This window comes from Colletotrichum graminicola (assembly GCF_000149035.1).
Source record: "Colletotrichum graminicola M1.001 genomic scaffold supercont1.2, whole genome shotgun sequence".
Classification (NCBI taxonomy): Eukaryota; Fungi; Ascomycota; class Sordariomycetes; order Glomerellales; family Glomerellaceae; genus Colletotrichum; species Colletotrichum graminicola.
This window is the reverse complement of record NW_007361006.1, coordinates 517,738-532,435: the sequence shown is the minus strand read 5'-3', so window position 1 is coordinate 532,435 and position 14,698 is coordinate 517,738. Positions and strand designations below refer to the sequence as shown.

At 54.4% G+C, this 14,698-nt stretch overlaps 4 protein-coding genes across 4 annotated transcripts; 3 read left to right on the top strand and 1 right to left on the bottom strand.

Annotated features, from left to right (window-relative positions):
* Positions 1–5,241: 5,241 nt before the first annotated feature.
* GLRG_00621 (adenine phosphoribosyltransferase) lies at positions 5,242–5,970 on the top strand (the record flags this gene model as incomplete). Its single annotated transcript, XM_008091306.1, has 2 exons — positions 5,242–5,767; positions 5,825–5,970. 2 exons carry the CDS (start codon positions 5,242–5,244, stop codon positions 5,968–5,970), a joined length of 672 nt encoding a protein of 223 aa, XP_008089497.1.
* A 1,307-nt stretch (positions 5,971–7,277) lies between these two features.
* GLRG_00620 (uncharacterized protein) lies at positions 7,278–8,612 on the top strand (the record flags this gene model as incomplete). The annotated part of the gene is made up of 5 exons (XM_008091305.1): positions 7,278–7,297; positions 7,352–7,365; positions 7,430–7,621; positions 7,732–7,856; positions 7,914–8,612. The coding sequence occupies 5 exons, from the start codon at positions 7,278–7,280 to the stop codon at positions 8,610–8,612; spliced, it is 1,050 nt and encodes a 349-aa protein (XP_008089496.1).
* A 167-nt stretch (positions 8,613–8,779) lies between these two features.
* On the bottom strand, positions 8,780–11,819 carry GLRG_00619 (raffinose synthase Sip1; the record flags this gene model as incomplete). Its single annotated transcript, XM_008091304.1, has 6 exons — positions 8,780–9,006; positions 9,067–10,197; positions 10,248–10,520; positions 10,591–10,804; positions 10,858–11,056; positions 11,161–11,819. The coding sequence occupies 6 exons, from the start codon at positions 11,817–11,819 to the stop codon at positions 8,780–8,782; spliced, it is 2,703 nt and encodes a 900-aa protein (XP_008089495.1).
* A 758-nt stretch (positions 11,820–12,577) lies between these two features.
* Positions 12,578–14,261, top strand: GLRG_00618 (insulinase; the record flags this gene model as incomplete). The annotated part of the gene is made up of 5 exons (XM_008091303.1): positions 12,578–12,730; positions 12,819–12,944; positions 13,003–13,080; positions 13,136–13,821; positions 13,874–14,261. The coding sequence occupies 5 exons, from the start codon at positions 12,578–12,580 to the stop codon at positions 14,259–14,261; spliced, it is 1,431 nt and encodes a 476-aa protein (XP_008089494.1).
* Positions 14,262–14,698: the final 437 nt, after the last annotated feature.

The following is a 14,698-nucleotide window of genomic DNA, read 5'->3' as shown; positions in this document are numbered from 1 at the left end:
ACATCAAGCCGACATTGCCCTATCTCGTCACCAATTCCGTCAACCTGTTTACCCCCGGCGTTATCTCAAGATCAGCATTTTGTCTTACTTATGACAGAGCACACCACCCTTTCCTCGGTGCCACACGACATACTAGACACGTTCCCGTCTTCGAGATCATCGATACGAGAGTTCTCGCAAGGCTCCTCAGTTGGATGGCGCCTTTCCTTCTTGTCCCTCTCTTCGGCTTGCTATGCTTTTGTTTTGGTTTTGGTTTTTTTTTGCGCGCGCGCACTCAATGTCTTGTGTGCGCCCTGCCGCAGAAGGCAAGAAAAACAAGGAAAGATACCCCCCTTTTTTGTTTTTGGCTCACGTTCCCCATGCTGTTAGATTAGATACCAAACGCGTTCAAAGACCTGCCCTTTTCGAATTTTTCTTTTTCTGGCATGATGTACGAAGAAACCTACCTCTTTGCTATAGAGGTAGATGATAATTACATAGAATTAATGATGACTGGGTTGGACGCAATTTAGTTGTCCTGTCACGCTTGAGACGCGACGCGCTCTGGTGATGAGACCATTGGTAAATGTACATCGTACATCACCAATACGCTAACCGCTGCGTACTATGTTCACAGCGGGACTACCTCCCAGACGAAGGAAACCAAGCATGACGACATGGCTACTTGAGTCACACATTGGTATGTCACCATAATACCAGCTATGGTCTGTCTAGACCGGTCCGGCCGCCCGCATCATGTTGTCCTACCCCCCATCCACCGTGTACCGGAACACCAGCCATGACACCTCCATTGACGCAGAAAGGCTGGTCAGGGACGGCTCGGTCAAGCTATGGTGTCCTCGAATTGGGCACCGGCATATGAGTCGCTGAGCGACCCGGTGGACTTGCGGATCGGCATCAATCGACAACCGCGGGCCGTCCTGTTCTGGCCGCAGCCTTTGGTGACATGCAAACCATGTTTGCTTCGGCGTTCACCGAACTATTTGATAAGCAGGCAGGAAAGTAGCAGCCGAAAGCAGTCAAACTCAACACCTAGAGGCCGGACCGCTCGTTGCCAACTGGCAGAAATAGGACATGGACCCGGTACTCGTCTAGCTGCATCTTCCCCAAAGTTGAGCAACATATAGTTACCCACAGCTGCATATTCCTAAGAGATTGGCCTTCTTCAACCTGCGAGCCAATGACGCCGCCGCGCCCAAGCAGTAGCGGTGTAGGACTGCTGCTCAATGTCGGTCATTAAAACTGACTCATTGCGTCGATTACATGCTAGCGGCACCGGAGGCAACGGCATCTCTGCAAGCAGAAATCATCGAGGCCTTCGGATGCCTAGAGCACCCGGCCAGAGACCTGCTCCTGGACGGGGTTATTGACGCTCCGTTTCCACCTGTACCGAATCGTTGCGAACGCTACCAAAGTACCGAAACTTAGGGTCGCTGCTGATCCTAGACACTTGCATGGCGGAAGGAGATATCCCAAGAGACTACGGATAGGCTCGGCTTGGCTCGGCCCCTCCCCCATTGCTAGCGACCGCAATCACTCCCGGGTTACGGAACAGAGCTCAATGTTTCATTGGGAGGATGGCAATTGTTTATGCGATCAGGCGAGCTTGGAGGGCCAACCCCAAAGAAAGAAAAGCTGATTGGCACGTCCGGGACAACGAGGTACTGCGGCAGGAGTCCTTGTCCGAGCCGCCCGATGGAATCACGCATTGAAACCGACCGCATGTGGGGAGAGGACCGCGTCTCGTCCTTGGCTTCAACGGGGCTCAGCGGTAAACTGGAGGAAAGCCTTCCAGGTTCTAGCAAGAAGCCTGGAACATAATCTAGGTGCGCATGTTGATTGGAACACGGCGGATGCAGGGCTTTCACTTGCCGCTTTAGTTTACCACATGGCACAGTATAGGGGAACCGGGTGGCTGTGGGAACGGCTTGACCAAGCAGTGGTGGTGCGGTGGAGACGACAACAGACCCAATTCAAAAGGGTGCAGATACCTATAATGGTTGCAACAGAGAAGGGCTTTTGAGATCCAGACCTGATCGGCCAGGCACTCTCTCTTCGCAAGCTAACCTCAAGCTTGTTCGGGAATGATGCATCTGGAAAGGCTAACGGCTAACGTGGCCGCGAGGAGTCGAGGACCCTGGCTCCAGGGTGAACTGTTGGTGGCAAGCCAAAAATAGTCCCGGTCGGTTCCAGGACAACGGTTGGACATAATCGGGTAAGATGGTCCTGAATCATTTGGACGGAATGCAAACTATGGAGTCGCCGAGAACATGCCGCCTTTGTACCTAGTGTTGCAAACGCGCACTTGCGTTGACTATCGGTCCATGGGGGGGGGTATCGATGTGTCAGCGTGGTCTAGAATGTGGTGAGCAGCCCATCCATAACGGGAGCTCGAGTTCCAATTCGATAAGGTCCCTGGCTGTGACTCAGTGCGAAGTGATGGGAGGATGACGGACCGGCGGTTCGTCTGTAGCTCTAAAGTCTACCTGCTGGGCACATGGGAAGGAGAGAGAGCAACGGTGAAAACACGAGACGTTTTGACGGGATGCACAGGGTGGCATTCCGATTTGACGGAATGGAACAGTGACTTTGGGACGCCTTCCGTGGTTGATGGCTGATCTGACGGCCGAGGCCTACGTAAGTGCAACAACTTGTGGACTGGAAGGTGGGTACCAGGTACAGAGTAGAATACGTTGACTAACAGATGTAAGCGCTCGCAGGTGTGTAGCATCGATACCCACGAACACACGCATAACCCCGAGTATCCGTACCTATTTAGCTGGAGAGCTTACACGTTTGACTGGAGAAGGGGCATTGGTGTGGGTTTGATGGTTCCGGTTTTGCCCTGTTTGACCTTTTGCCGGGTCTGGACACGGTGCCCGGCACGGAGGTGTCATGCCACCATGAGAAGGGGAACAAACGTACGAAGCCGTATCCGTAGAGGAGAAAGACGTTGAAGTGCTCGCTGTATCCGTACTTGGCAGCATCGTTGAATGCTAGCGACCGAAGAAATCACAGTCAAAAACGTTGGGTCCGCTTCGCTGTCTATGTGCATGGGCCGAATGCATCTGGAAGCCGAATAGGAGGAGGTGACATTCTAGAGATGCGAGGTGCGGGAGGGAAATTGGACGTCTCTGTTGCATTGGACCTTCTTCCCCCGTGGAAGAGGTGAGGATCAGATAGCCATGACGGGGAATATCAACGGTGATCAGCTCAGGCTTTGGATTGTTGCTTCGCTACCTAGGAAACTGAGATACGCTTCACTACCTATCTACCTAGGTACCTGGAGGTACCGTCGTTAACAACCTCGAACTTTTCACAAGGGCCACGGACAACTTGGAGTGCTTGGTATAGTGTAAGACAAAATCGGCTTGTTTCCCCCGTCTCATCAAGTTGTCGGGTCCCCCCGCAAGATGTCGCGGACATGAGACTGAGATCAACATCCGCACCACCCGCGTTGCCCGCAACAGGCCACCCTTACATAGCTGTTGTGCCATAGCGCAAGCCGTTTACAACTACGCCTGTCGACAACTCTACTCGGCCAGGCGCAGTCTGCCATGCCGTTTCCCTGTCTTATCCGTACGGGGATGGAATTAGTGTCATGGATGACACTATTGTACCACTACATGTACATGCAGGCAGGACGTGTGCTGCACAGCACCGCAGCAGCCATCGCCGCAATCCCATTCATCAATGTCGAGCAGGGAAAACGGCAAGGCCCCCGGTTCGAGCCCAGCCTGCCTCTAGGCCTAAGTAGGGAGGGCGCTTTGTGCTTGGGAGCAAAGCACGTTCACGATCAAGGTTCTTGTCTGCCTGTAGCCGAAGCCGTCACCCCCGCGGCGCTTGACGGAGCTGCACCGCCGACGCCGAGAGACTGCATCATCATGCCTTGGCCGAACTCTCAATGTACCCCGTATCCCATTAGCCTCTGTAGAGAAAGCAGGAAGAGACGGACTAATTCGGAGCTCATGGAGCGGTGACGAGTGAGTAACAAAGCGTGCTTATCGTTCTGTTCAACATTCTCCGGCTTGCTCGCGCGGTGCCGTGCTGTCTGAGGAGGGTGAGACAGAGGACAGACAGCTTGTATCCCGATGGCTCTCTCGGAGATGGTGGCATGGTGGGGTAGTGCCTCTTTGCTGCCTGGTCTATCCGGCCAAGGTGCCCTGTCTCCCGATATGGAGGGGTCGCTATTGTCGCATTGGAGGGGCAGGTTGGCTCAGACCCAGACCGACCGGGAGACATGCCACCTGCGCCGTTGCTGGCTAACCATTTGCCGTTACAGGCAGATACGATATCGCGCAACATGCAAGACGCCGGACGCGAGAGACAGGCCCGATGTCAGAAGAGAAGGAGGAAGAGTGTGCGTATGAAAAGGAAAGTGAGAAACAGGAACAACCTGATGTTGGAGAGCTTGCCTAATTTCTGTCTCCTGACACAAAACGACAGGCCAAATCAAGTTGAGCGGCAATCAAGGCGGCCACGAGAGTGTTCGGGAGACGCAAGGGAAAGGAAAGCAAAGATAATGGAAGAGCAGCATCCTATCTGAGAGAAGCCCCCGAAGCGCTTTTCCCTCCGACCTATTCCTAGCAGGTCTTGCTGAGACCGGGTCAGCCATTGCCCCTCGTCGCTGTCATTTTCGCGGCGGACCATACATGGAATCGACCTGCCCACTTCGCACCACAAGTAGTGACACCCTACCCGTATCACAACTCTCCACTCCCTAATCGATGGCGCGTGTTCATTCTCACTCAGCTCTGCAACCTACCTTATGATCCTGGACCGCATCCCTTCTGCGTGCCATATGCCAGCCTACTTTCGTGCTTTTTGCCTTGTCCCACCCTCCAGTCCGGCAAGCCGAGCTGTGCTAGCCTGCCACTCTGACTCCCACGGTCGTTCCTTACACACCTCAATCGGACCGGGACACACACACCTCCCTCCCTGAGCGTCCCCCCTCAGCCGGAGTACTGTGCAAGGAACTGGTACCTAGTAACTCCGTAGTTGTAGCAGTATACAATGCAGTCCGCACGTACCTTGAGCACCTTGTCTACCACCAACCAACCTTAGCTCGCTAGCCAGTGTCGTCGTGTCCCACACCCCTCTTCTCACTGCCTCTATCGACTCTCTGGGATTCGACCCCAAAAATTTCTTCTGCCAACTTAGATACAACTCGTAATATCACTTTTCCCAACACTCCCAGTAGACCTTCTTAACCCTCCTCCTCCCCCCTCTTCCCTCTTCACAATGTCCACCGAACAAACCCCCGTTTCAACCGACGCCTCTCAGGCACCAATCAACCCTCTGGCCGCCCATCCCATCAACCCTCAAGATGCCCAGGGACGACAGCCCGCCTCCTCCTCCGCCCCCTCCTCCGAACTCACCAGTGGGAAGGTGAGGCTCAAGGGCGCTCTGCGTCACTTTGCCGACTTCCCCATCAAGGGCATCGACTTTGTCGACATCATGCCTCTGTTCCTCGACCCCACCGTCCATCAGACTCTCGGCGAAGTCCTGGAGTTGCAGGTCAAGGAGGGTTTCCAGACCCTGCCCGACGTGATCGTCGGACTTGACGCCCGCGGTTTCCTCTTCGGTCCCGGCATGGCCCTCCGTCTCGGTACCGGCTTTGCCCCGGTTCGCAAGCAGGGCAAGCTGCCCGGCCCGTGCGTCACCGCCGAGTACCAAAAGGAGTACGGCTCCGACTTCTTCCAGATGCAGGAGGACGCGATCAAGCCTGGCCAGAAGGTTCTGATTGTTGACGACATCATTGCCACCGGTAAGCTTGAGCATCACGCAGCCCTCCAGTGCTCCTCGTCCCACTGACATCAACCAGGCGGCTCCGCGAAGGCGGCGGCAGACCTCGTCAAGAAGCTCGGTGGTGACATTATCGGCTACCTTTTCATCCTCGAGATCCCTGGCTTGAATGGCCGCGAGAAGCTCGGAGATACCAAAACCGTCATCCTCCTCGAAGACGCATAAACCGCTTTCTGTTCGGACGGCGGCCCCGTCGGCCCTATACACAAACCCGAACAACCGCATCCACTGTTGGTAAACAGGGCTCCCGTCTCTGTTCAACAACTCGGAACGACCTGGGCATGCGACAGCATATAGATGCATACCGTGAAACGACTCGGCCTCAAGTTTCCAGGGGGTGGGCTGCTTGATATTTAACTTCATTTCGGCCCCTTTCCACAAGGAAACGCTCGAAAGATGACACCGCATCGGCGTTAAGGAATATCAAAACTAAAGGTTGGATGGCATACTGATTGACAAAGGGAACAAATCCAGATGACGAGATGAAAAGGAACTTTCCAGAATTGAGTCGATGTGCGCTACGCTAGTTCTTAACAACTTAGGGCGCCCTGAAGTTTTTTTCTTAAAAATGAGAAGAAAGGTCGATTCCGGTTTACCGACACGATTGCGTGTCTGCTTCCAAATGTGACTGGTATCAAATGCAATTCTGGGCTCAAATGCTCCATGGACATGTGCCTGAGACATTGCGGCAGCCGGTTCACTGTATATGCTGTGTAAGTGTCTTGTGCCTTTGGTACCTGGTGCTGCCTGAGTACTTGATGTACTACTATTGCGGTCGTACGAATGAATTGAGGTGTTAAACGACGACGTCTTCGAGGGTATTCAAGCGTTGGGAAACCATGCTGTGAAGGCATTCTCTGCTCATGGTAGGCGGCGTTGGTTTGCGCCGCGGCATCAATGACGACCAAGGGGCCCCCTTCCTCTTGTGTCTTTTATACACTACAAACCCCACCCAGTATTTCATGTTAATCAGTGCGTGTGTTGGAATTTCTTACCGCCTGCTAACTCCGTGAGTAGTGACCTATCTCGTTATACTGGAATTTACGGAGGAGAGCCGATTGGGCAAGGGCAACTGCGAATCGTAAACCCGGGTCTGCATAGGACACCTGTCACCCGGTATGTGCAACCTTGGACAAGTCTTCACAATAAACTAAAGCGTCGAACAAAGGGGTTATATGAATGTGGAGGGGCTTCGAGGGTTTTCGAGGGAGTTCGAGGGGTAACCTAGGTACACTATATTGGCGTGATGTCACTTCTATGTGGTAATAACCCCACCCTTCCTTCATGACCGCCTTTTGAATTAATAAGCTTCGAGGAGCCATTTGAATCTCGATGTTCAGTAAGAAGGGAAATTCTTGTGTATAAAAACAGGCGGCACTTTGATATCGCGTTCGCTGAATGTATAGATATAGAGCGTTGTAAGCTACTTATCAAAACTCCAGCAGAGCGAGACCCCCCACGCGATTCTCAAGATGTCCCTTAAAATCTTCCAGTGAGTGCTGTTTCCAACCTGAAGACAAGAGTTCATAACTGACGGGAACTTCAGTACGGGTGTCACCGGTATGCAAGGGCAACCTCGTATCCGTCTCTCTCCAAGCCAAAGCTTACCTTGCTTGCCAAACAGGTTACATCGGCGGCGATGCCTTCTACGCCCTTTACGAGAAGCATCCAGAGTACGAGTACTCCCTCCTCGTGCGTAACGAGGAGCGTGCCGATCCCGTGAGGCAGACGTACCCCAAGGTCCGTCTGGTGATCGGGTCCCTGGACGACGCGGACGTAATCGAAAAGGAAGCCGCGGCTGCCGATGTTGTTGTCCGTACGTTTGCAACCTTGGGCGTTTCTGTGCCGCTCGCGGAAAGCAGGATTGCGTTAGATACCTGGGGCCTCGCAAGAGCATTTGACAGCTAACCCGCCGAAATCGCCTAGACACCGCCGATTCCGCGGACGATGAGCCCTCGGCGAAAGCCATCGCGAAAGGCCTGGCCGCGGGCCACTCGCCTGACAAACCCGGCTACTGGATTCACGTATCAGGTACCGGCATGCTGCAATGGGTCAGTCCTTTGCCCTATTCCAAAAAGAAAGCACCGCCTAACACCCCATATGTCCAGTACGACGACAAGCACAAGCGCTACGGCGAGGCCCCCCTCCCGGAACAGGAATACCACGATATCCGCGACATTGACCGTATCCTCAACTTCCCAGACGAGGCCCTTCACCGCAACGTCGACAAGATTGTGCTCGCCGCGAACTCCCCTGCCGTGCGTATCGCCGTCGTCGCCCCGCCTACCATCTACGGCTCCGGCCGCGGCCCGATAAACCGGCGCTCGATCCAGGTGCCGGCGCTCGCGCAGGCCACCCTCGAGAAGGGCTTCGCGCCCATCATCTCACCGGGCAAGACGGAGTGGGACAACGTCCACGTGCACGACCTCGCGCGGTTCTTCGTGACACTCGTCGAGGCCACCCAGGACGGGTCCAAGAACGCCGACCCGGAGATCTTTGGGCCTCGGGCGTACTACTTCGTCGAGAGCGGCACGCACGTCTGGAGCGAGATCGCTAAGCAGATCGCCGAGGAGGCCCACAGACAGGGGTATCTGCCCGCGCCGCTGACCAAGGAGGTGACCATGAAGGAGGCGCTGCAGTGCGACGGGGTCTCCAACAATAGCTGGGGGCTGAACTCGAAGAGCAAGGCGGAGCGAGCGCGCAAGTACTTTGGGTGGGATGCCAAGGAGAAGAGTCTGCAGGAGGACATCCCCGAGCTCGTGTCTTTGGAGGCAAAGAGATTGAACATGGAGCCGCACAAGAAGTAGTAGGAGGTTTTCATTAACCCCAGCTAACGAGGATACTTTGTGTTATGAATTCGAGTACCATGAAAAGATTGTAATCAGCGAGACTCGTTGGCAGCTTCGTCCTCGTGACAAGTCCTATGAATCTGGGTTCCAACCGTCCGTCAGCTCCACGCGTCGATTGTTGATGTTTACGCCGCCTCTTCGTGATCAATCGCAAAGATGACCGTCATCTCAACCTCGTTGCTCCAACCAGGGTGCAGACCCATTTCCTGCCAAGCCTTCTCAACGTCAATCTCGACGACAGAGTCGTTGCCCTTGCTGATGGACACAGTGTGGACGGGGATCACTTGGTTCTGGATGGTGACGAGGAAGTCGTCCTCGATCGTCAGCTCCGGCAGCTTGGAAATGTAGACACCTGTTATTGGAGACCGTGTTAGCGCAATGCCTTTGGTCAAGAGACGAGAGTTGTTCATACCCAGGACGCCGAGCGCCTTTAGGCGAGTCTTGAGCTCGACCTTTCCATCATGTCGCAGCATGAAATCGCTGTTGAGTATGGCAGCCGCGCCTGTCATCTTGCCCACCAGGCCCAGGTTAGCGGTCCAGACCTTGCCCTTCACCTCGCTGTCAAAGCTGGAGAGCGGGTAGGCGGTAAGAATGTCGTATCCGCGGACATCCAGGGACACTGTCAGAGCGGATGCAGGGGAGCCAGGAGAGACGGGCGGGCTGACTTTTCCAGTAGAATGGGCTCGGACGACGTAGCGCATAGAGCGCAAAACTCCGGGGAAGGAGGTGAGGGGGATGATCTCCGTCAGAGGTCGGGCCGAGATATTGAACACGCCGAGGATCGGGGTACCCGTGACGGCGGCGCCGTGGTAGCTTCCGACCTTGAGCAGCCCATCATCGTCGTATCCCGTGTAAGGATCTATGGTCTTCCCCACCACGCTGGGCCGGAAGATGACAGTCTTGCCGCGGATCGTTGGGCCCGTCATCTGATTAATCAGGTCCAGGTTGTGCTGCCCGGGAACGTCGGTGATGTAGATCGGTCCTCCGCTGACGCAGCGCGCCGCGGCGTGGAAGCCTGAGTAGTCATGCACGGTCTGGAACATGTCCCAATCGGGCAGGATGTTGAGGTGCTGCGTGAACAAGCTGTTGTGCGCGTTGGTCCAGACGTGCCAGGGGTGCGAGGCGGGGATCTCGGGGAAGAAGTCATCCGAGTTGCGGCAGAGAATGGCGGGCCGGTTGCGCGGCATCTGGTTGTAGAACATGATATGCGGCGTCTGCGACATGCATGATATAGTCTTGATGCTGAAGTGCCGCAGCGAGGCTATCGTCCACGCGTCGAGGTAGGCATCAATCAGTTCGCGACGGGCGCTCGCCGAGACCCATGTATCGGTCATGAACTGGGCGTCGGTCTTAACGCCGTCTATACCGCAGTCGAGCAAGAACTTATAAAAGTCGTTGTAGAACTTGTCCACGTCCTCCTTGGCCACGACTGTCATCTTGCCTCCGAGGGGCAGGTTCCGTCTCTCGGCGTCTTCTCGGACAACATCTATGGTTTTGTACTGTTGTGCAATCTTACCGTCAGGCGAGATACCCGCCCAGTAGCCTGGTACTGTCAGTTGTGCCTGTTCTTTGAGTTGGAGTCTGAAAGCAAACCTAATAGAGCATGCCATACGGCAATGTGTTGAATGTGAGGATGGTTCTGCCGGATGTGCGATACTGTGGCTTTCAAACCCTTGGGGAATGCCTTTGGTTCAGCCTCGAACTCGACCCAGCCATGCTGGAACTGGCCATGTCCTTTGTAGTCGATGCTTTGCCAGTTGTCGTCAATAATGAGGCTCGTGACCTTGATGTTGTTCTCTGCAAGTTTGTCAACAGCATCAAACACCTTTTCGTCGGTAAGGCGCTGTCCGAGAGCATTCCAAGTGCCTGGTTATTCGCATAAGCCAAGGTAGGCCTGCGGTGGCCGAGAGAAGGTACGGAAAACCATGCGACTTACAGTAACCCAGACCATCATACCAGTTCTCCATCCATTCTGGTTTCACGCCTTCCTTAAGAGCCTTCATCTCCGCCAATAGCTCGTTGCTTTCCTTCTTCACTTGGAGAATATAGTTTCGAGCTTGGTACATGACCGCAGCGTTTGCACTCTCAAAGTTGTCGCCTATCGCGGCTAGAATGATGGCTGGTTCCGAGTTTGTGCCATCATTACGAGCCTGTATGCTGTAAGTGTGTGGGGTGGGCACTGGTCAAGCGATTCGTCACGTACATGGACAGTAAGCTGCCCGGACTCATTGTTGCGGAACACAGAGAGAACGTTGTTGACGCCACTGACAGCCAGGAAGACCAAATGCTTGCCCCTAGTGCTTAAGAAGGCACAGAGCACGCCGTCTTTATCCAGCCGGAATGAATCCCTTCCATGCCGAGGAGCCAGCCAAGGTGTCCAGATACGAATGAGGGCAAACCATCTGTAATTATTAGTATGAATAAGACATAACGCAGATGGAAACATATGAGTAGTAGGTGTCCGTTCAGTGTCAACTAGCATGTACGTATGACGGCAGTGGCTTACCTTAGGAAGCCTCCCCACGGCATACCCACTGGTATATCGGCGAGCTTCGACTCGTCCCCCTCAACACCCTCTACGGCCGCCTTCAGAGACCATAGCCGAGTTCCAGGTGCCTGGCTCATTAAGGACTTCACCTCCCAAGCGGGACTCAGACCCGGGACAAGGTCGTCGAAGCGTTCGGAAATACTCTCAAGGGCAGGCTTCTCATTCAGAACCACCATTGCATCACCGACTCCAAGCTCGTCACGAGTCCACCTCCATGGTTCACTGTCGCTATGTCGAAACTTAAGGGTGAATTGGAACGACTTGTTGAACGCAACTGAGGCAGAGTAGAAAAACCGCTGAATATGATCTGGGACCGTCTGCAAGGTCGTCGGGGTATTTCCGTCGGGGACACGGGAAAGAATAGTCTCGGCCCACTCAGCCCCGTCACTGGAGTGCCAGAGAGCTACCTCCCAAAGCTCACATGCACGTGAGGCAGGTATCTCAAGAACTGCTGTCACCGTGAGACGTCCGTTTGGGACCTCGGTGTATTGACCCAATGGGGGATAGCTTTGAATGATGGCCTTCATTATGTCGACGATGGGTTCGGGAGCTGGCTTCTGCTTTGAGATGAAGACAGCTTGGAAGATGTCGGCAAAGTTGTAGTTGTCTGATGGCATCTTGATGTCATAAGCGTCCACGATACGACTTCCAAATGTTAAGGAATAGAGATACGAGACTGTGTAATTATTAGACCAGAGCAGTGAGGGGTTCCTGATCAATGGCTAAAGTTGGAACACAGTGATATGCTCGGATCATGCAGAAGATCGGAGACATCTGCAGTCGAAGTCAAATAGCAGTCCTGTGACCTGCTGCTGCACTAACAGCTCGACACCGTCCGCACCTATGGACGTTTCGGTTGCATACGGTATGGGACTCGACGCAACAGCGGCTGTCGACTGGGCACGGGCAGGATCCGCTTAATTGGCCAATTGGCATCATCAGCCAGGATGGAAGCAGGATGATTCATCGATGCTGGGGTGACTGGCCCTCGAGTGGCCCACGGGGATTGCAAGTGCAGAAAAAGGTAAACGAAAGGGAGGGAAGCCCCAAAGGCTAGTACTTGTTGCCACTTCAAGGTTGCTTGATTGCAATGCCAACAATCAACAATTGGGTGTACGGAAGAAATCAATGATTGAATGATAAATTGCATAGCTTAAGGATCTGGAGTGGTGCCAGGTGCCGGGGCCGCAGATTAGTTACATACAGACTCTGATTGGCTCTAGTGCTGGGCCGGGGCATTCCGGAAGCCGGCTTGACGCCTCAATTCCAAGGCACACACAGCCTTTCGAAAGAGCGAAAGCTTTCTGAGCCGAAACCTCATCGGAAGATTTCATCAAACACCTCATCCTAACTCCCTATCCTCCACAACTCCGCCATGGCGTCCCGGAGACTAGCTTTGAACCTCTCGCAGGGGCTGCGAAGCCGGGCTGCTCTTTCCAGAGCGAGCCCAATCACCCGGGGCTTCGCCACGCCTTCCAACTCCCCCTTCGGCAAGACTCAGACAACGACGTTGAAGAATGGACTGACGGTACGCAATTCCATCCACTCACCTACTCCTTGCGGCTCAATTGGCCTTAAAAACCCATCGCGACGCGAATCTGACCTCCAATTCCTAGGTTGCTACCGACTACTCGCCGTTCGCCCAGACCTCGACCGTTGGCGTGTGGATTGATGCTGGCTCAAGGGCTGAGACCGACGAGACCAATGGCACCGCCCACTTCCTCGAGCACCTTGCCTTCAAGGTAGGCCTCGACGCGACGACAACGGGATGACGGACTTGTCGTTGACCGGACTTTTTAGGGCACCACAAACCGGACGCAGCAGCAGCTCGAACTCGAGATCGAGAACATGGGTGGTCACCTGAACGCCTACACCTCGGTTCGTTCCCGTCGACCGGAATCATTGAAATTTCCTCCCATTAACATTTTCACAGCGCGAAAACACCGTCTACTTTGCCAAGGCTTTCAACGCCGATGTTCCCCAGACCGTCGACATCCTTGCCGATATCCTTCAGAACTCCAAGCTCGAGGAGTCTGCCATCGAGCGCGAGCGCGATGTCATCCTCCGCGAGTCCGAGGAGGTCGAGAAGCAAATGGAGGAAGTTGTCTTCGACCACCTTCACGCCACCGCCTTCCAGCACCAACCCCTTGGCCGCACCATCCTTGGTCCCCGCGAGAACATCCGTGACATCACCCGTACCGAGCTCACCAACTACATCAAGAACAACTACACTGCCGACCGCATGGTTCTCGTTGGCGCTGGTGGCATCCCCCACGAGAAGCTCGTCGAGCTCGCCGAGAAGAACTTCAGCGGCCTGCCCACCACTGGACCCAACACCCAGGCCTACCAGCTGTCCAAGCAGAAGGCCGACTTCATCGGTTCCGATGTCCGTGTCCGCGACGACAACATCCCCACCGCCAACATTGCCATCGCTGTTGAGGGTGTCAGCTGGAACGACGACGACTACTACACTGCCCTTGTTGCCCAGGCTATTGTCGGCAACTACGACAAGGCCCTTGGCAACGCTCCCCACCAGGGCAGCAAGCTCAGCGGCTTCGTCCACAAGCATGACATCGCCAACAGCTTCATGAGCTTCTCCACCAGCTACAGCGACACCGGGTAAGCCTCGAATCAACCCGCATCAGGGACGTTTGCTAACATGAACTAATAGTCTCTGGGGTATCTACCTCGTCACCGACAAGCACGACCGCATCGACGACCTGGTTTACTTCGCTCAGCGCGAGTGGATGCGTCTGTCCCGCAACGTTAGTGAGGCCGAGACCGAGCGTGCCAAGGCTCAGCTGAAGGCATCCATCCTCCTTTCTCTTGATGGCACCACTGCCATCGCCGAGGACATCGGCCGCCAGCTTATCACCACCGGCCGCCGCGCCAGCCCCGGCGAGATCGAGCGCACCATCGATGCCATCACCGAGAAGGATGTTATGGACTTTGCCAGCAGGAAGCTTTGGGACCAGGATATCGCCATCTCTGCTGTTGGAAGCATTGAGGGTCTCTTCGACTACTCCAGGCTCAGGGCCACTATGAAGCCCAAGTACTAAACGGGGATGTTGGTGATTTCGGCGAGGTTAGGGTATAGAGTGTATGAGATACCGTTACAGGCATAGTGTATCATAAAGACTTCCCTTGTTCATATGTCTGTGACAACCGCAAGCTTGGTACCTGACGACCTAATTTTACTTTGTACTTCTGGAAGCAAGCAGTGCGGAACCATTCGTCTGCTGTGTTACGCAACAACATGCCAAATCTTTCGAGGCGCTGGGCGACAACCATGTAAGACTTGGGTTTCTCGACACTTTTATATTCCAGGCACACAGAGATACACATGCTATAAGGAGAATAACGGGGACAATGGTGCCCAGATAACCCCATACGACAATGTATATATACACTTAACAGCTATAGCTGCATGGCTTAGACAATACAGCCTTTGCCGCAGGCTTTTGTAAACAGGTTCTCTTCGCAGTTCTGGCAAGTC